General features: G+C 47.9%; 1 protein-coding gene across 1 annotated transcript; it reads left to right on the top strand.

Annotated features, from left to right (window-relative positions):
• The first annotated feature begins 3,396 nt into the window (after positions 1-3,396).
• On the top strand, positions 3,397-15,664 carry LOC121454595 (glutathione S-transferase omega-2). The gene is made up of 6 exons (XM_041662007.1): positions 3,397-3,430; positions 3,687-3,795; positions 6,062-6,284; positions 7,876-7,977; positions 14,205-14,311; positions 15,493-15,664. The coding sequence occupies exons 1-6, from the start codon at positions 3,397-3,399 to the stop codon at positions 15,662-15,664; spliced, it is 747 nt and encodes a 248-aa protein (XP_041517941.1).
• The last annotated feature ends 4,652 nt before the right edge of the window (positions 15,665-20,316 follow it).

The raw sequence follows: 20,316 nt of genomic DNA, 5'->3' as shown, positions 1-20,316 counted from the left end.
AAGCCTCCTCCTCCTTCTTCTTCTCTTCCTTCTCCTCTCTCCTCCTCCTCCTCCGCCTTCTTCTTCTTCCGCTCTTCCCCTTCTCCTCTTTCTTTCTTTCTTTCTTTCTTTCTTTTTTTTGTTTTTGAGACAGGGTCACTATGTGTCACTATGTAGACCTGGTTGGCCTCAAATTCATGGTCCTCTTGCCTCAGACTCCAAGTTCTAGGGTTATAGCATGCAACACAACAGCTTCCTTAGGCAAACCTTTAACCAGTGACATTCCCAGCTCGCAGATTTAGTTTCCTTTAGAAGGAGAGAATCATGAGGGGGAAAATTGGAAACGCAGTCTCTTCTGGCATACTAGAACATTTTAGTTTGCAAATGGAATTCCCTTTCTGAACATTGTTAGCTCAACCATTCCAACATAAACTATGAATGCCCAAATTAAAACCACCAGGCTAACTTAGGCCAAGTGTTGGATTTTATGCAACGCAAAGAGCTAAGAATGCTTTCCGACAATACTGTTTTAAGCAGCTAAAGGTATCAAATATAAACCATAACTTGTGATGTAGAAATCATACCAACGTGAGCCACTCAAGTGAATGGTTTATGGTTTGTGGGCTTGGAGTGATATGTCAACATTTGTACATCTATCGTAATGAAGGTACCACTCGGATTGGGATATTAATAATACAGGAGGCTGTGTTGGAGCTCGGGAGAACATTAGATACTGCTATGTCTTCTGCTTTATGCTGTTGGGGACCTAAAGCAGCTCTAAAAGTTAGAGGCTGTTAAAACGTATATCAAGCTCAGTGACCCTGAGTTGGGTTTTAGTGGTGCACAGCTGTGCCCATTCATTCATATACTTCCTATGGCTGTTCTTACGCTACAAGAATTGAGCAGCTGCGACCTGAAAAGCTCCAATATTTACTCCACGGGGAGAAGTTTTCTGACTGTCCATTCTGTTGCATCTGGTACTGACTAAGCTGCTGGATGACAGTGTTGTCCCCAGAGTGAAAATTCTTCTCCTCTCCTACACTTACCAGTTGTGGGACATTTAACAAGTGCTTAATCTTTTTAGCCCCCCATTTACTTATCTTTTGAATGGGAGAATAAGTCCTACAGGACACTTCCAGGACCAATTTAGGGCTTAAATGAACTAAGAAAGCACCAAACAGGTCAACAATAATTCATTTTGAAATTCTGCCTTTCTCTTATGCTTTCCCTTTTAGAATCTGGGTGTGTTTTCCTCAGTTACCTGCTATGTTTATGTGAAAGGTGAATGGAAAAAAAGAAATAAATAAAAGGATATGACAGCTCCAAAGGGGTTGAGGGGTTTTTCTCTTTTTCTTTCTTTTATCTTTTTCTTTTTTGTTTTGTTTTTTTTATTTTTTGAGACAAAGTAGCTTTGGGGCCTGTCCTGGAACTAGCTCTCATAGACCAGGCTGGCCTCAAACTCACAGAGATCCACCTGCCTCTGCCTCCCAAGTGCTGGGAATAAAGGCATGCGCCACCACCACTTGGCTGAGGTTTTTATATAGATGTAAGGAAGAATACAGCAGAAACATCTGGAAAGTCCAGAGTGAATGTAACTGGCAGACTGAGGAGGGTGGGGGCTGGAGAACTTTAGTGTGGGGGGCAGGGTGTGCCAGCCAGAAGGACTCTGTAACAGATAGGGATTGAAGGATGCTGGGAGAACCTGGCGGCCAGCATCTGCTTTGATATGCTAACAGACACCTCCTCTGTCCTGGGTTCAGTGCACTAGTTTGCTGAGAAGCCACCTCCTTACCCCTCCTTAGTTATCACAGCATGGTGCTGTTTCTTGTCTCTGTTTACCATAAAGCTTCCCTCCATCAGGTGTTCCAGGGAAGTAGTTGCCTGTGCCTGCATCGGCCAAAGTGGAGGTGTCAGCAAAGCAAGAACGGGTCTGCTTTAACCGACGTCAGGTTTCTGGGCGCACCTGTGCTCTTCCAAGCATTGATCCGAATGCTCCCACTAGTCCCTAATTCCAATATAGGACCTATCAACGACACATTGGCCTTTAGGCTTAACTCCCACGGAATCACTGGATTCTTGGCTAAAACTGTGGTTGAATTAGTGCTGAAGATTTCAAAGATTTTCATTTTATAGAAAAAAATTTGATTATTAGCCAAGATATTCTGGAGAGGTGAGAATTCCAAAGGCCCAGAACCGTTTGTCCTATAAGCCCTATGATAAGACTCTGTTATGTTAGTGAAAAGTTAGATTCAGCAACGAAGCCGCCTGTTATGTGCTGTCGGTTTTTCTGGAGATCAACTCTCCACTGTTCCAGCCCAGGACAATGAGCCTTTGAAAAGTCATTGGGCTTTTAAAATCCTTTTACTCTGCTAATTGTTCACTTTGGACAAATAATGTCATTTTTCTAGGGGCCTTTGCAAAAGGGGAGCAGTGTTGACCACACAACACGGAAGTTTGGGAAATGGAGTAAATCAGAAATAACTGGCTGTGAATGAGACACATGATGTTTTTCTGTCCTTCCTTTCATGCCATAAAATGTGTTTGCAAGCCATTTCCACTTCGTCTCCAGCCTGGAAAGTTAAAGGAATTCTCTTTTTCACTTGTTGGCATTCAGGGTTTCAGCTTGCCAGTGTCAGCGTCAAGGCCAGCGGCCTCCTCGACCTCACGTAGACGGGCGCTGTGCTGCTGAGCTTTTTGTCCTTGGACACTGAAGGACTCTGCCAGAAAGTCAGGCTGGAGGAGGACTCAGAAACAGTTCTCGGCTCCAGGAGTCTTGTTCCTCCTCACTGCCAGATTTTCAGAACCTGGGTAAAAATCTCACAAATGGAATATCAGGGAGAGGTGAGAGCAGTGTGGACTGGAAGCTGCCATCCACTTCCTGAGTGGTGCAGAGTCTCACCATGTCCCAAGTGTTCCGTTCCGTTTGATGAACCATGAGAAAGTTTGGCCTTTTTAAAAAGAAGGCACGCTGAACACGTTATGCAGAAAGTGTGGTCAACTATCTGCTTAGGATGCGGATTTGTGAGAGAAAGGAAAAGGTAATATTAGCCTGATCGATTTGTTTTCGATTCCTTTGAAATCCACATTGAGATTTAAATGTCCAGTCTTCTTTTTGTGGGTGAGGACCCACCAAATGCTTTCCCTGTGTGTTTGAAGCAAGAGGTATTTTCTGTGGGTACTTATTGTTTCCCTCATCCATTTGTGGGCTTCCATATCTGGGGAGGTGTCTCGGAGAGGGCTAGATTATCCTAGGGGGTCCCAATTCACTTTCTCTCTGCTCCACCAGAGTGCTGTCCTCTGCTGAGAAAGTCAGTTTGGGTCCGGAGGAAGCACAGTTGTATCTGGAACCACGGGCAGCAGAGAGCCACAAGGTGGCGACTGTGAGCCTTCGGGTACTGCACAGACACCTGGAGATTAATGTCTGGGGATGCCTCCAGATGCTTGGGGAGAGGTAAACCTTCAAGACTTGGACCCTTGGAATGGGGGAGAGGCATGATGGGGCTGCTCTCTCTGGAGAGGGGTAACTGAGCCTTGGCCTGTAAACCAGAGGACAGAGGACAGACTTGGACAAACTGTATGTGCAAGTGTTCCTGTGGAGCTTGAGAGGCCCAGAACCGAGTCCTCCAAGAACACCCATGAGGTGAGCAAGGCCCCTCCCACAGGGCTAACCAGATTCTCCATCTTCTCGCCCCTGCCCCGCCCTGCAGGCAGCTGTCCCCCAGGACCAGTCCCAGAGGGTGTGATTCGCATCTACAGCATGAGGTTCTGCCCCTACTCGCACAGGACACGCCTGGTCCTCAAGGCCAAAGGCATCAGGTGAGAAACTGAGGCCACGTGCTCCCTGAGCACACCCTCGCCCCTCATCTCCAGGAGAATATTTCAAGTCTGAGGCTCGGCTCTTTGAAGGGCTTCTCTTCCATTTCTTCTGAGCCTGAGTAACTCCAAGGGCTGAGTTTGTGTAGGATTTCCTGAAATCCTGAGTTCTCTTCCAAATCAGATTTTCAAGAACCATCGGGCACAGCAGCCTACACTGAATGATGCTGTCGGTGAACTGGTCCCCACCTACCCACCCCTGGTTTAGGAAGGGCACGGCCAAGCTCACTGACACCTCTCCTAAGTGCACCGAGGTAGCCCTACCTCCGCCCAAGCAGCTTGGAGTAACTCTGTTCTGTTTCTTCATGCTTAACTACTTCCAACATTTCCTAGTTCATTCTGTCTTTCTACCACCTCCCGCTCATGGCAACCATGCAGAGAAAGAGTTCGAGATAGTAGGCTCTGCCTCATTGTGGCACTAGAAGAGAGCCTGGCACTTAGTAGGTGTTGAGAAAGTGTTTGTTGGGGTTGGAGCTGAACCGCTAGGAGTGCTTGCTCTATTTGCATGAGGCATAGGTTCACCACCTGAAACCAAGCATGGAGGAACATCCCTGTGACCGCAGAACTTGGGAGGTTGAGACAGGAGGATCGCCTTGGTCACATAAGACCCCCTCTCACACACAAAATGCAAGTGTCACTCCAGCCTCTGGCTCAGGACTTGGGAAGTCCATCATAGGGGTTGGCGTCAGACATTCAGTCTGTGTCAGTGAATAGAGAGACTCATATGGAGATATTTTAAATGAAAAATTTAAATAGCTTTAAGTTAACACTGCATAAATGCTTATGTATAATATACATTCCCAGAGTATTCCTGCTGGCTCGAATCTATTTAGCCCTATGGTACCTGTTGGTTTTGTTTACTTTTAGAAAAATCAGAGCAATGCAAGGTGTTGCTCATTTGGGCACAAATTGGCCGCTTAGGAACTGATTAAAATAATAGTTATGGGGTTTTGTTGTTTGTTTTGAAACAGGGTTTTATGCAGCTCAGGATGACCACAAACTCAGTATGTATCTGAGGATGGTTTTGAACTTTTGAGCCTTCTAGCTCTTCCTCCACAGTGTTAGAATTACAGCAGTGTGTCACCATGCCTGGCTTGTGTGATGCTGGGGACAGAATCCAGGGCTTCCTTAGCTGGACAAGCACTTCACCAACTAAACTACAAGCCTGGACCCATAACTGGTTTTTCCTAGTGGAGTTCCTCAATCTTAGCATCACTGACTGGCATTTGGGGCCAGATGACTCTTTGCTGGGGAGAGAAAAGGGGGTTGTCCTGTGCATCCCAGGTTGTTTGTCAGTATCCCCTTCTTTACCCATTAGGATGGTACCCCACTCCCCTGCTGAAAACCAAAGTGTCCCCGGATATTGATGCTCATTCCTTGCATGGAGGAGAGGTAAAATAATCTTGTTGAGAACTGCCGCTTGGAAGAATGTAACCATTTGTGTTTTTTGTTTTTTTCTTTCTAAATCTTCTTAAACGTGTGTTTGTGCCTCTAGTGACCTCCTGGTTTTGAACTTCCAATAATAATGAGTAGGGGAGGACTGAAAAGTGATTGCGTCTAATTAATGTACTAGGTACTCTCCCGAACACTACACACAATCCCTGCTTTGATCGCCACAGTGACGCCAAGACATGGGACTTGTGGACACTGAGCACCGAGAGGGGAAGGAACTGGCTAGGATCTCAGCTTGAGCATACAGCTTGTTGTGGGCTGTGAGGTCTTCACTGTTAGCATTCACCAGCGTCTAGTATGACCTGTTAATAACACAGTTGTGTTTCTGTGGTTGTTAATGTTTTGCTTTTGAGACAGGGCCTCAAATGTAGCCTAGATTGCTCTCCGACTTACAGTCCTGCTGCCTCTGTCTCCTGGGTCCTGGGGTTGCAGACCTGAGCCACCATGTCCTCTTGGACTTGTGCTTGCCAACTTTCATCTCCCAGCGCTGTGGCTGAGTGCATATGGAGTCAGCCTGGCTCTCATCTTGCCTCAGCCACTTCTTAGGAGATGCTATCGTGCTTGAGATTCAATCACAGGAAAAGAGAAGCCGTGGAAGACACCAGTGCAGAAACGAACACGAACATGTCATATATTTGACACAAAGTTCCCGTGTCAAACAGCTCTCAGCATGAATGGTACAGCTGTCTGGTTTTGAGGTGAGCTGTCTTCCTATATGCTTCTCATTTCCAGCCTGTCTCCCTTTTGTTTTTTCAAGGCACGAAGTTATCAACATTAACCTGAAAAACAAGCCTGAGTGGTACTATACAAAACATCCTTTTGGCCAGATTCCTGTCCTGGAGAACAGCCAGTGTCAACTTATCTACGAATCCGTCATCGCTTGCGAGTACCTGGATGACATCTACCCAGGAAGGAAGCTGTTTCCATATGACCCTTACGAACGAGCTCGCCAGAAGATGTTACTGGAGCTGTTCTGTAAGGTACACACAATTGTGTGGAGGAGCTATTCTGTAAGGTACACACAATTGTGTGGAGGAGCTATTCTGTAAGGTACACACAATTGTGTGGAGGAGCTGTTCTGTAAGGTACACACAATTGTGTGGAGGAGCTATTCTGTAAGGTACACACAATTGTGTGGAGGAGCTATTCTGTAAGGTACACACAATTGTGTGGAGGAGCTATTCTGTAAGGTACACACAATTGCGAATAGCCTCATAGGCTTGATTTTTGCTTTGTACATGTTTCCACAACTTCAATCCATTCTAAGATCAATCATGACACAGTTTCATTTTAACCCCGTGAGGCTCTGAAGAATTCACCTGGGATTAGAGTCAGGTGTGATCACTGGCATTCAGAGCAGAAAGTGGAAATGCACCTGGCTAGAAGTGGGAGTGTTGAAACAGCGGAGACTGCTGGTCCTAAAAAGGAGCATTTCTCAAGCTCCAGGTACAAAATACTGGAGTGACGCTGTGCCTGGAGGAAGAGAGACAGCACTCTCGGAAGCATGATCCCTGGGTACAGGTGTTGGTAATGAGAGAAAAGGTGATAGCAAAGTTAAGACATTTCCCTTCGAAAAGAAAGGAAAATGATTCGGCGAGGGCTGAGGAGAGGGCTCAGTGTGACGTGTTTGCTTGGTGCACAGCATAAGGACCTGATGGCATCCTCAGCACCACATAAAAAGCCAGCATGGCAGTGCTTGCCTGTCTTCCCGGTACTGGGGTGGGGTTGGTGACACAGGAGGATGCCTGGGACTTGCTGGCCAGCTAGTCTCCCTGAATCTGCCAGCTTCTGTCTCAGCAAGGAAGCCACCCAGCCTGGTGGCCCAGGTTCCATCCCCTGGACCCATGTGGTGGAGGGAGAGAACTGACAACCGCAGGTTGTTCTCAGAGCTCCACACGCATTTGTTGGCACTCGTGCATTGTGCCACATGTGTGCATGCATATGTGTGGGCATGCATGTGTGCATGCATGCACACAATACACATGAACACACATGAGCACATTAAATAAATAAGAATATGAATAAATAAATGTTTTAAAAATAAGATGCAGAGTGAGTGAGGATGACACACAGTGTTGACATCTGACCTACACACACATACACACACACACACATACAAAAAAAGTTCAGGTACTAAATGCTATTAATAGCACTAATTATGCTATTTATTAATAACATATATTGAACACTCGTGATGTTCCAAACTTTCTCTGACTACTGATTCCCTCCCTTGACTGCCCTGGAAGGTGGGTATTGTTACTGGAACCATTTTTCAGATAGGAACACTGAGGCTTAAAGAGATTAAGTGTCCCCACTAAGAGCGTACAGCATGGGACTGGCTGATCAAGCAGGGGGCACTGAGAACCCTGTGAAAGCTCTTAGCCTGAGCAGCTGCTGTGAGAAGTGGTCCCTGCAAGCACAGAGATACCCCTGAACCCCTCACCAAGGACGGGGACATCGGCATGTAGCCAAGTCCTCCCGTGCTGGAGTTGGGATGCCTCACTGCATTTGGGTCGGAGTGGGGACAGTTTTCATAAACACCTCCACTAGGAACCTGTGTCCTCTGTCTAGGTCCCACACTTAACCAAGGAGTGTCTAGTAACGCTGAGATGCGGGAGAGAGTGTGCGGACCTGAAGGCTGCCCTGCGTCAGGAGTTCTGCAACCTGGAAGAGGTACAAAGGAGTGTTTGTCCTGTCAGAGGCGATGGACCAAGCTCTGTGTACTGCCTCTAATCTGCCTGCCATCACCTGCTTGCAGACTTTCTGCCAAGCTTTGACGTGGTCCCTTTCTGGTCCTCTGACTGTCCCCTGTGAATGCTTGCATCCCTCACCTGCTTTGGAGTGATTCTTGAAGAGTTGTCAAGGATGAGCAATGCGTTTGTCCTTTCCTGGAGTTGTGGTGTTCCCTGAGATTCTCTGCATTTCTGCTGATGGGGCTGAGGTATTGGTAGCAGCTGTGTGGGACCTAACTGCTGAAGGCTTGTCTAATCATGGTTTGTTCTCTCACATTGGGAAGCCAGAGGGAGTCCAGGACTGCTTCCATGCTTCCTCATGAAGCTAGCAGAGGAGGCTGAGGTGTGGGGAGAAGCTATCTTTTAGTTGCGGTACCCCAAATAAAATCAGTTTTGTGTGTTTTAGAAATGGAAGGTCAGTGGATGGACAGGGAGCAGTCTTTGCTGGTAGAATCTGCTGTAGCAGGGCAGTAATGGAGCTCCCTACCACCCACCCCACTCTGAGTATGCTCTGTGGGTCTCTTTACCTTTGGTCTGGAAACCAAAATGAATTCTTTTTATGGGTGAGGTTGCTCCCCCGTTGACAGCCAGAGAACTGCTGTCTTTATCCCTTTACGAGATGGCTGGCTATTAATATTCTTCCATTTGACTTTATCACCTAGTTACAGATTAAATCCGCAAAAGCTTGTGTTTCCTGTCTTGCAGCTGTACAGTTGCAGTGATTTGAGAGTAATAAGAAATATTCACTTGTGTCCTGAGGCCTCAGACTCCAACAACCCCTCGGTGGCAGTGGCTTTGCTGGACTCTGGAGCCTTGGCCAAGAGGAATCCTGGGGATGGTTCTAGAACTGCTTCAGCAACACTGCCTTTAATCGCAGTGTTGAAAGAGCCATCTAATAAGAGAGTCTTTGCCCACCAAGAGGCAGCACTGCTTGAAAAGAAGCAGCCAAAACCTCTCTGAGCAGAGAGTTGTTAATTTCTCTATGTTTGGTGGAGGTTGTTTTTGTTTCTTGTTTTTGATACAGTGTCTCTTACTATGTAGCCCTTGGATTCACAGAGATCTGCCTGTCTTTGCCTTCCAAGTGCTGGGATTGAAAGTGTGTCATCATACCCAGCTAATCTCTCTCTCTCTCTCTCTCTCTCTCTCTCTCTCTCTTTCTCTCTCTCTCTCCCCCCCTCTCTCTCCCCCTCTCTCCCTCTCTCTTTCTCTCCTCTCAATCTAGTTTTATTTTTGTGTGGTATTGACTTTTCCACTTCAGCATCACACTCGAGCCAAGTTCTGTTTTTCTTGTCTTTGTGGATTCCAGCATGGAAGGACCTATCAGGAGTTCTTTTTTTCTGCCAGGGACCTATTCCAAACCTTTTCGTAGTGGTAGTTGTCAAATCTAGCCCAGGGTAGTGCGGTAGCTTTCTAGATTGGACAGATTTTGTTCCTGGTGGTGTTTTGTTTTCCCTCACAGTCCATGTGATCTTGCCTTTAGGCATTGGCTCTGCTGCTTTGCTTGGTTCTTTTTCAGCTGTTATCAGGTTTGATGCAGAGTAGACTGAAACATCACTGAGGGAATGGGCATCTGAAACCTTTATCTTCCCACGGCCATGAGGCTCTTTCTGGCTCAGCTGCTCGATGTCTGTGGGCCTGCCTTGTATTCCCATCGTTCGCGTTTCCATGCAGAGTTTCCCGCAAGTCTCATCTGCACAGTTTGCCTGAGGGTCGTGTCTGCTTACGCAGTGTGTGCACCACTCAGGAGCTCCCGTGGTTTGTTGAGCTTAAATTTCACCTGTCACCTTAACTTCTTTCTTTCTCTTCTTTCCCGCCTCTTTTCTCCCTCCCACCTTTCCCACATTTTCTTTTCAGAGATGGCCTCACTGTATAGCCCAGGTTGACTGCAAGCTCTTCATCCCCCTGCCTCAGCTTCTTCAGTTTTGACATTAAAGGCATGCTCTACCATCCTCAGCCATAATGTTAATGTTCAATTTGTATTTTCTTCTTTACAAACAAAAAGGCATTTTTGCCCATTTGTTAGTGCTGCTTGGTTAAGTTTGCTGTCTTGTAAAAATTGTTCAAGGATGCTGTAGTCTCCACTCTAAGATCATACTAGCTGTTCTTATTAATTGGTGCAATTCCATTTAAAGAGGAGTTGCTCATATTTAAAGGTTACTTGACTATTTTTAAAACGCAGTTTTGTTCTCTTTTGTTTTAATTTTTTTTTTCAAGACAGGGTTTCTCTGCAGCTTTGGAGCCTGTCCTGTAGACCAGGCTGGCCTCAAACTCACAGACTTGTTTTAACTTTTGATCCAACTTACCTCTCGTGCATATGGAAGTATAACATTTTAACAGGGGCAGAGTTTCCTGTTGAGCGTTCTTCCACTGCATTTGGGCGTGGGGCGCTCTGCCTCTCCAGGGATGGGAAGGGGACTCACTGGGATTTTCATCCATCTACTGCTTTATGGGCTGTGGTTAGGTACTTCCTAACCTTTACTAAATAGATTTCGGATAAAAGAATTCAGCCGCTGTAGAGGATGGCAGCGAGTATTTCCAGGGTATCCCATCAGTCCCCAGATGTCTGCGAGCTGGAGTTTGCATCTTCATAGACTAACACCGTCCTAATTGGTAGTCGGGGGAGCGGAGGGGCCAGTCCTACCAAAGTCCCACTTCTCAGCCTTCTTCCTAACAGAGCAGTGGTCCCTTTTACAGGAACCCTGTTCACTACGCTGTGAGCTCAGTTTGGTTTGTCCTGTGTCTGCGTGGCAAGGACCTGGAATTTAAAATCTTGAAAGCTCCTTTTATTTTCTTCTCAGCTCAAAAGGTCTCTGTCCCAGACCCGAGTGTTCTGCGGCTGCCTCTGGAGGTGGGCTTGATTCTACCGCTTTTGCCCTTGAAGGTGCCTTTTCGCATTTGCAGAAATGGGCGTGTGTGTGACTTCCGACTTGTAGGAATTCTTCCCCTCCTCCATCAAGTACAGGGCGTCCAGTGGGAGACACAGCACCACCAGAGGGCTGGAGACCAAGGATTTCCTGGTGATGGCCTAAGTGATAGCAGTATAAAGCAGGTGGCCATAGCAAGGGTTGAAGATCTTATACTGGACTTTTTGGAATGTGTGGTCTAAAGGAGTCTGGGATTAGCTTTATAAAATCGCTCTTCTGTTACCAGAATTGGGATGCTGCGTGGCCCAAAACAGTACGTGGTGTAGTAAATAAGTTCTTCCAGTTCTGGAACACTTCTTTCTTAAATGCCTTAAAGATTTTTTCTCCTCTTTGACTTAGAGAGGGAGTCCTGGCTGCTGCACCACACCACCGATGGCCACTAGGGGGAGTCCCACATACGCCTTCCACTTGTGTTCCCTGTTGGTATTTCTTCTCTATCGACCTAAGGGGAGCCCGAGAGTCCCCTAGCAGGAGGTGAAGGGTTTCTCTGGTTCCTGGGTGGAAAAAAGACATCTTCACCAAACCAAACATCCCTCCTCTGCTGCTGTCACTCACCAGCTACTCCTTATCGCACCTCTAGTCTTCCTTTTCAGTGGGGAAAAGAGAACAAACCTTGCATAGCTATTTTAAAACGTTTTACTTATTTATATTTTTATTCATCACTGTGTGTGTGTGTGTGTGTGTGTGTGTGTATGTATGTAAGCAGGCACACATGTGGAGGTCAGAGGATACCCTCTGCTGTTGAGTCTCACCCCCATATTGTTCTTATTTCCTGCGGGTTAGACGACGGTTACGCGAGGAAAAGACACAGACACGCGGCGGTCCCATGTGGGTGCACTTTTAATGGAGGAGGGGCAACAAACAGGAAGGGGGTGCAGACACAGTAGGAAAGGCAGGGAAGAGAAGGGGGGGGAGAGAGAAAGAGAGAGAGAGAGAGAGAGAGAGAGAGAGAGAGAGAGAGGGCTCGTGGCGGCCCCTGCTTATTAACGGGGAATGCAAAAGCTTCTGGGAAATGTGTCCCCAGGGGAACGCTGGGAGTTGTAGTGTGGCAAGAGAACAACACCCCATCTTGTTTGAGGCAAACATCTCTGTTGGTTTTCCTCTGTTTGGTCAGGGTGTCTTCCCACAAGCTTCCCAGATTCCTCAGTTTCAGCCTCGTATCTGCAAGGAGCGCAGGGACTGCAGAGGTCTTGTTCTTCTATCAGGCCCTAACTGGCTCTTTGTCCATCTGTTTGTTTTCATCTGGGTTTTTAAGATTTGGCCTCGGGTTCACATCCTTGCATGGCATGCACACTTGCCCACTGGTCCTTCTCTCCAATCTCAGAACATTTTAAGGTAGAACCTTTTGAATGCTGCAAACACCAAATGCCCCTTTGCAAGATCGCCCCATCACAGTATTCTAGGAGCGGAGTAACACTGTGTCTGGGAGGTACCAGATTTGCATAGAAGGGAGCCTGGGCTGTCGAAGATCCTAAAGATAGCTGCAAGCCTCCAGGGAGGCCAGGCCAGGGTGTCCTGTGTCACCTGGAGGCAGCTGTAAAGGAACCCACCATGAGGGGAGTTTTAGGCTTGCCCTGTACTCCAGTGACAAGAAGCAGCTTAGGAGGAAGGGCTTATATGGGCTTATGATTTAAGGGTACCATCAATCATGGCAGCCAAGGCATGGCGGCAGAAGCAGTTTGCAGTTGCAGAAGCAAAAACATAAGCCTGCTTGCTCACATCTGTGGATCAGGAAGCAGCGACTGGACTTTTAAGGCCTGGGGTTGGGCTTCAGCTGCTCTGAACACCAAGGCAGTTTACCGTCTTCTGCGTTGTCCTTCCCCCTCTGTCTTAGCTACTTTTCCATTGCTGTGAAAAAGCAACATGCCAAGGCAACTTGGAAGGGTTTATTTGGGGTTTGCAGTCAGAGGGTTAGGGGGCCACGACCATCGTGATGGGGAGCACGGCAGCAGGGAGGCAGGCATGGCGCTGGAGCAGCAGCGGAGACCCCACATCTCAGTCTGCAAACAGAAAGCAGAGAATGCTAACTGGAAAAGCAGGGAGACTTTTGAGGTCCCAAAGCACACCCGTGACATCTCTAGCAAGACAACACCTCCTGGTCATTCCTAAACAGTTCCGCCATCTGGGGACCAAGTGTCCAGACGTGAGCCCACGGGGGCCATTCTCACTCCAAGGCCACACTCTCTAAGCCAGGTCTTACTAGTAAGTGTCTGGAACAAGCAGTGGAGTCACGTCTCATTGTTCAGACGCTTTTGCCTTCGTTTGTCCTGTTAGTGTCTCGATGCCACCCGCTGTGACAATGGTCAGGGAGCCTGTTTGCCACCCTGGGGAATAGGAAGGCTCTAGGGCCATGAGGTTTGCTTTCCCTTCTGAGAAGAGGAGGCAGGAAGGGAAGCTCGTTGATCTTATGTCAGGATGAAGTTCTTCCTGTGGAACCCTCAGGGGCTAGGCTGTTCATTCAGGCTTGTGCCTCCTCACCATACCCTGAGGTACTCGGAGGTGCCCACAGCTGCTATGGTGTGTCAAAGATGTGTTTTCCTTACAGTCCACCTATGTGGGTTGTTGTCCCATTTGAGAAAGAAGATGTTTATTTTATTGTAGAATGTTGATGCTGAGTAGCATGAAGTTTGAAGAATTTGAATAAAAGAAGAAAGTATGGTGAAGACCATGCTGGGAGGCGGGGAACCCACCGAACAGCACTGATATGTCTTAGCTCTGAACCCATGGAGAAGGCAAAAGTGAGACCAGTGCAGACCGCAGCATCCCCTTTAGTACCAGGAGTACGTGGGAGATGAGGTCATAACACCAGCAAGGGGGGTTTCTATGCTGGTTTTTAGCAACTGGCTCAGACTTTTCATGTCCCTGGGGGAATGGGCAATGCCAGACTAAGGTCCAGCTTCCCAGCTCCAAGCTGAGATGATCTGGAAACAGCCTAGGACTTGGAGAAGCCCGTCCCAGGCTGAGGAAAGGGCTGGGCTACCTCTGCCTGGGTTGCTCTTTCCATATTCTCCCGCCATGTTGTTTGTTCAATGTTGAAGGGAGACAGGGAACAGGGTGTGGTCAAGACTGTGGCCCTAATGGAGCTAGGGCAACCCTGGCAGAGGGAGGAAGCCATTTCTTGAAAATAGAACACTGGCAAGGGAGGTTTTCTTCCTTGTAATTAATCTGACATTTTAATTTTGCATCTGTAATCATGTCAGCAAATGTGTAAATTAACCGGCTATTGTTCTGTGTATATTTCTAGATTCTTGAATATCAGAACACTACGTTCTTTGGTGGAGACCGAATATCCATGATTGATTACCTCTTCTGGCCCTGGTTTGAGCGGCTGGATGTATATGGACTCTCTGAGTAAGACATTTTACTATATGATTGCAAAATCACCGAGTGCCACCTGTTGAGATGCTCTGGGTACTACTAACTCCCCTGTAGACTGTCCTAGAATGTTTGTGAAACAGAAATCAGGGCTGGACGCCACTCACGCATGCTTCCTTATCCAAAGAGCACCTGTGTTTTTCTCCCACTAAGTACAGGCTTGCGTGTTACCTACATCTCTGCAGATAAGACCATGTATGCAGAGGCCTTCCTGGTGCTTCAGAGCCCACTGTCCCCTGTGTATTCACAGACAGGTGAAACAGCCCTTAGCTCCCTCCATGGCCGCACAGCTGGTCCTGATGAGTCGCAACACATGCCGCACACCTGAGCCCCGTCTCACACTCCCCTCCCCCAAATAGGAATGCCCTTTAAAAGCCAGAAGGTTTCAAAAGCAATGCGAGCATAATCTTCATATAAACAAAGGGCAACCGCACATCAAGGAAGCACCACACTTTTTGTAAGCATGTTTAAAGCGTGGCAGGGCTTTGTCGCCTCAAAGTTCTGTGGTGACAATGGACAGATGTGTGAACCTCTGCCGACTCCTACCTCTGTCAGCCACGTTAGGCATGCTGGGTACTTCCAGCATTTGGAAAGTAGTTCTTCCGATCAGACCTAAGGTGACCGGATAGTTAAACACGCAGGTAAGTTATATTAGCTCCCTCCAGGGCAGAGTGGCGAAGCCCAGGTTATGGTCGCCATCCACCAGCTGTCTTACCTTAGTTTATCACCTGCCGACCCTAGACCCGACCTCCTCTGTCCGTCTTTGAAAAGGCCTGTATTTCCAGGTTTCATGATTGTTTTATTTATTGTAAAAGTATCTGGAAAACTGCTCTTTTTTTTTTCAAAGCCCTACAGTAGAATCTGAAAATGGTCTAGGACAGTTAGCATGAGAGGGTGTTGGTCAGTCAGCAGTGAACTGAAGACACTTGATCCCCCTGCTTCAGTTCACAAGCATTTCCCCACTTTCACAGAAGCCATCGTCAATGTCAAGGGTTGGACACACAGTTCCAAGTGAACCTTTTTCCTCACCAAGATCAGGCTTCCTGGATAGTCACTAAGCTTGCCATAGTTCCCAAACAAACTCATAGTTTTGTTTCTTCCAACTCTATAAAGTGATACATGCCCCCTTGCCCACCCCCTCCTTTCCTGTCTTGCAGCTGCGTGAATCACACCCCGATGCTGAGGTTCTGGATATCCACCATGAAGCAGGACCCCACGGTCTGTGCCCTGCTCATTGATAAGAACATATTCTTAGGCTTCCTGAATCTCTATTTTCAGAACAACCCTGCTGCTTTTGACTTTGGGCTGTGTGTCTCAGCCATTCGGTAATCACTGCATTGTCCAGGATTCTCAGTGTATCAGATTCTGCGTCACGGGTTGTCTTGGGGGTCAGTGCGTTTCTGTTCTTTTTTTTTTCTTTTTGAGGTCCTTCATAAACTTGGAAATGTAAAATATAGTCTAATTGTCATGTGTCTGAATCCCGTAGCTTCTCTAGAAAGCTCCCAGCTCTGATGTGGAGGTGCATTTGGGAACTAGACTGACTCCTGCTCCTTGGCCTTTGCTGCTCTTCAAAAGTCTCTCGAGAGAAGAAATCCTGAGAAGGAGGAAGAGGAGGAGGAAGAACAAAGAGAAAGAAACCAACCGCACACACTCTATGTTGAAATACTATTCTCTTAGCAGGGAAACACTGCTGGCCACATGGGAAGGCATGTATATCATTCCTGTTTAAACTTTGGCCACGGGCCTGGGAGACACCCAAAGGGTCTTGTGACTGGAAAGAATTCCAAAGCAGGAAATGAAACACCCGTTTTTCACCCTGGACCAACTACGTCAGAATCTCACCGGTGTTACTGGAGCGCAGGGTGTCTCACATAGTGTTTTATTAGCCAGCATCCTGCCTCCAAAACACCCGCCCCTCTAATCCCAGTCTCAGGCAAAGGTCGTTGCTGGATGTGCGTCACACACTCAGTTGGTTCCAACAGACGCCTCTGTCGCTTCATGGGTACCAGATCCTGGACCACGGGGAGGGAAGGATAACACTGATGAAGACACAGACCCTGCCCCATGGACCTCCTATCTCCACATTATGTTGGCCCAAGCGTTTGCTGCAGTGTGCTGGTCTTGGCTTGCGGTGACAGTTTGTCTTGGCTTCCATGCAACCATCAGCTTGACCAGGCAGTGCCATGCCACCAGAGATGCCAGTGAGCTGTGGAAAGTGGCTGGTCTGCCAGCAGGTGCCTTCAGCAGGGAGCTGCTGCCACTTTTTCTGGAGGAGGATCGACACTGTCCCTTGCTGTTCCGTGCCAGTGTGTCCTAACAGCCTGGGATCATTTTGGCTTTGTTCTCCCTTCAAGTCTTCCGGTCTTCAGCATTCCCAGCCATGCCCAGAGGCCAGGCAACAGCAAGTGTGACATTTTGACTTCTCCATGCCCCTGCTTTGGATTCCATCCAGACCAATCCCCTTCTCTCCTGGCATCTCAGCTGGCACTGCTACCTGCTGGCTGAGGGCTTATTTTACACCAGGTGCTACTCCATGCGAGGTGCAAATAGGCAGGCCTCTTTGGTTAAGTGACCAGGCCTGCCAGAAGAGGCACCATGTGACAGGCAGTCTGTGGTACCATCTGCTCCGGATGTGGTGCCCTGTTGCCATGGTACCCAAGTTACTGTAGAGTCGAGTCTGTGACTCATCATTCCCTAGGACCTATGCTTGGAAAGAGGGAATGGTTGCTGTGGTCTCCGCTAGGGACTGGCGAACTCTGCAGGTGTCTAGAGAGGCTCCAGCCTGTGATCCAACTGTTGTGGTACACAGAAAATGCGTATCTCCGAGTTAGAGAGGTAGAGGTATACTCTCGAGGCTTCACAGAGTAGCTTACAAAACTCAAAGAACCTGGAAACATGGGCTGGAGAAAAGTGCTCACGGGGAGAGAGGTTGCAGGCTGACGGCCCTCAGCCTCATCTGGGCCTTGAATGGCCTTTGGGTGTGTGGGTGTGCTGGTTCACGTGGGTTGGTGAAATGAAGACTCAGAGACACCTTTAGAAGGCATGTAGCCTCCGTGGGTGCAGGGGCCGCAGTCCTGGTGAACTGAAACACTTTCCCTTTGCCTCTTGGCCTCTTTATTTTTTTCCCTATATTTACACTTTAGCCAGTGGATTTCCAAATCTCAAAATAAAATGAAGTTTCCTACAACACAATGCCAGGTGCAAATACCTGATTCATGAGGTGTCACGGTTTTCCCAGTTTCCTCTAAGCCAAGTTTTGCATAGGCTTTGTATCCATGGGAAACTCTCAGACAAGAGTCACACAGGCTGTTGTAGGTGTCTGTAACACAGAGGATGGATTAGGGGCGGAGTGAAAACCCCAGAGCTAGGCCAGGAGGAGCCCAGTGGAGGTGGTCTGCTAACCTCTGGCTCCAGGCCACATGCCGGGGTCCTGGGTTCAGTCACTGCCTTGACCTAGTTCCTTCTTGTTACTTTCTCTTATTTTTCCTCTTTTCTTCCTTAAAAAAGGTTTATTTTGTATGAGTTTAAATGTTTTATGGGCATGTATGTGTATGCACCATGTGTGTACCTGGCACCTGAGGAGGAGGTGAGAATCCCTGGAACTGGAGTTACATGGTTGTGAGCCGCCATGTAAGTGCTGGGAATCAGACCCAGGTCCTCCGGAAGAGAACAAATGATCTTAGGCACCGAGCCATCTCTCCATCCCTCCTCTGGCTTCTCAATGTCACCTCCCTGACTCATACAGGAGATGGAGTCCCCAATCTGTGGCTGAAACTAGGAGGCTGGAGCCTGAGGAGTATGACCCCAAATCAACCTTAGTTCATGAACTTGAAGAGTTTTTAATGGGGTTGAGGGAAGAAAAGTTATGTCAAAAATTATTGTTGGCTAGGGTGAGGGCTCAGTAAAGTGTTTACTGCATAACCATGAGACCCCAAGTTTGGATGCCTCGCACTCAGGTGAAAAGCTGGGCATGGTGGCACGCGCCTGCAATGCCAGCACTGGGGAGGCAGAGACAGGAGTCTCTGAGAGTTTGCTATCCAAGCTAGGCTAGCTACATCTCTGTGCTCAACAAGGGGAGACTTTGTCACAAAACGTGAGAGCCTGGAGAGATGGCTCAGTGGTTAAGGACACTAGTTCCATTCTCAGCACCCACGTGGCAGTTCATGGCCATCTATCTGTAGCCCCAGTTCCGGGGATCTGGCCCTCTCCTCTAGCTTCCAAGGGCACTGCACGTGTGGTCCATACATATCCATGCAGGTGAAACACACACACATATAAGATGACTTTAAAAGGTGGAGAACCATAGAGGAAGATACCAAATGCTGACCTCTGGCCTCCATGTGCACACGTGAGTACATGCATACTCCATACTTACACACACAAATGCAGTAATGTGAAAAATGGGAAGACTTGTATGATCTCCAGAGAACCGTTTTTAATGCTGCTTGTCTTGTAGGGAACATTTTAAACCTTGGGACTGAGGTAAGGCAAGAGCCCCACCTCCAGAAGCATTTGAAGTATGTTATGATCGTAGCTGATGCTCACGTCAGAACTCCTGAGCAGAAGATGCTGGGCAGCACTCTCCTCCCAGGGGAGATTCTGAACTGGAGTGCTTTCTAGATTAGTCCAGTTACATCCTAGCTGGACTGGGCAGCAGAGGGCGCGTGGAGCTGCGCCTGCGGTGATGGGAGTGGTGGGTAATTTCGAAATGTTATTTGAAATTCTCTGATCTCAGTCAATAGATGTGGCTATGGGTGTTAAAAGGGATTTAATCTAGACTACACTTCCCTTTTCCGATGACAGGCCTGCTGTGTGTGGCTGTCATAGTGCCTTGGTGGGGGATAGTCTCTCCCTTTAGGTCCCCCAGGGTGCACAAACACCCATTGTCATTGCTCTGCTTCCCTTACACTCTCTCGCTCTTCCTCTCCTCTGTCTCTGTCTCTGTCTGTCTGTCAGTCTGTCTGTCTGTCTGTCTGTCTGTCTCTCTCTCTCTCTCTCACACACACACACACACACACACGTACGCACGCACGCACGCGCGCACGCACACACACAGAGCATGGCTTTCTTGATGGAGAGGAACTGGGATACTCCATGCTGACCAAATGTCACATGCCTGTGTTTTCTATTGGCCTGTCTGTTGAAGTCTCCATCACTACGGATACTGAAGCCCAAGGGATTTCCCATAACTAGCCTTCAGCCCCTTCCTCCCAGCATTGCCACTGAACAGAACACGGAGAGGCCCCAGAATGGTCATGACATTTACATGTGTGTGTCATGGAAGGACTATGGAATGCTCGACTGGGTCAAGCCCTCCGCACCATGACCACAGCTGCTTTGGACAGCAATGGTCCTTAGACAACTTAGCCATTAGCAGCCAGCTTCCCCTTTATGGCAATGTTTGGATAGCAGCCATCATCTCCCGACCTGGATCAGTCAGGAAAGGCCTGTCTTGGGCCTGAGGACAAGGCAACAGAGGTCAGAGGTCAGTGGAGTTTTGAGCCTGGTCTACAGAGCAAGTTACAGGACAGCCAAGGTTACACACAGAGAAACCCTGTCTTGAAAAAACAAAAACAAATAAAACAAACACACAGACAGACGAATAATGAGGAGCCCTCATAACCGATGAAGGCTGGAGGTGTTTAATTGTTGTCTTGAAGTGATTGAATGGGGACTGGTGTCCACTTGCTGAACAGAAAGACCTTTGAGAAACTTTGTTTCATCTGAGGTTCTGTTCCTGACATCTGAAAGCAGCATGGAGGTGGGGTGAGGGTACCCTCAGATGTCCCAGCTTCAGAGGTAGAAGAGGATGCTGGCCTGAAGCCAGGGGAAGAGGTCACCCGGGCTCTCTGAAAAAGCTCTATAGGAAGTCTTCAGCTAAAACCAGCTCCCCATTGTGGAAGAGGGGGACAATAAAAAGTTGGGTTTTTTCTTTTTTTTCTTTTTTTTTTGGAAAAACCCTCATTAATCAAAATAAAGTT

This window comes from Microtus oregoni, unplaced genomic scaffold (genome assembly GCF_018167655.1).
Source record: "Microtus oregoni isolate MIOR12 unplaced genomic scaffold, Mior012 000012F_ref0000307, whole genome shotgun sequence".
In the NCBI taxonomy this organism is placed as follows: domain Eukaryota; kingdom Metazoa; phylum Chordata; class Mammalia; order Rodentia; family Cricetidae; genus Microtus; species Microtus oregoni.
This window is presented reverse-complemented; position numbering and strand designations above follow the sequence as displayed.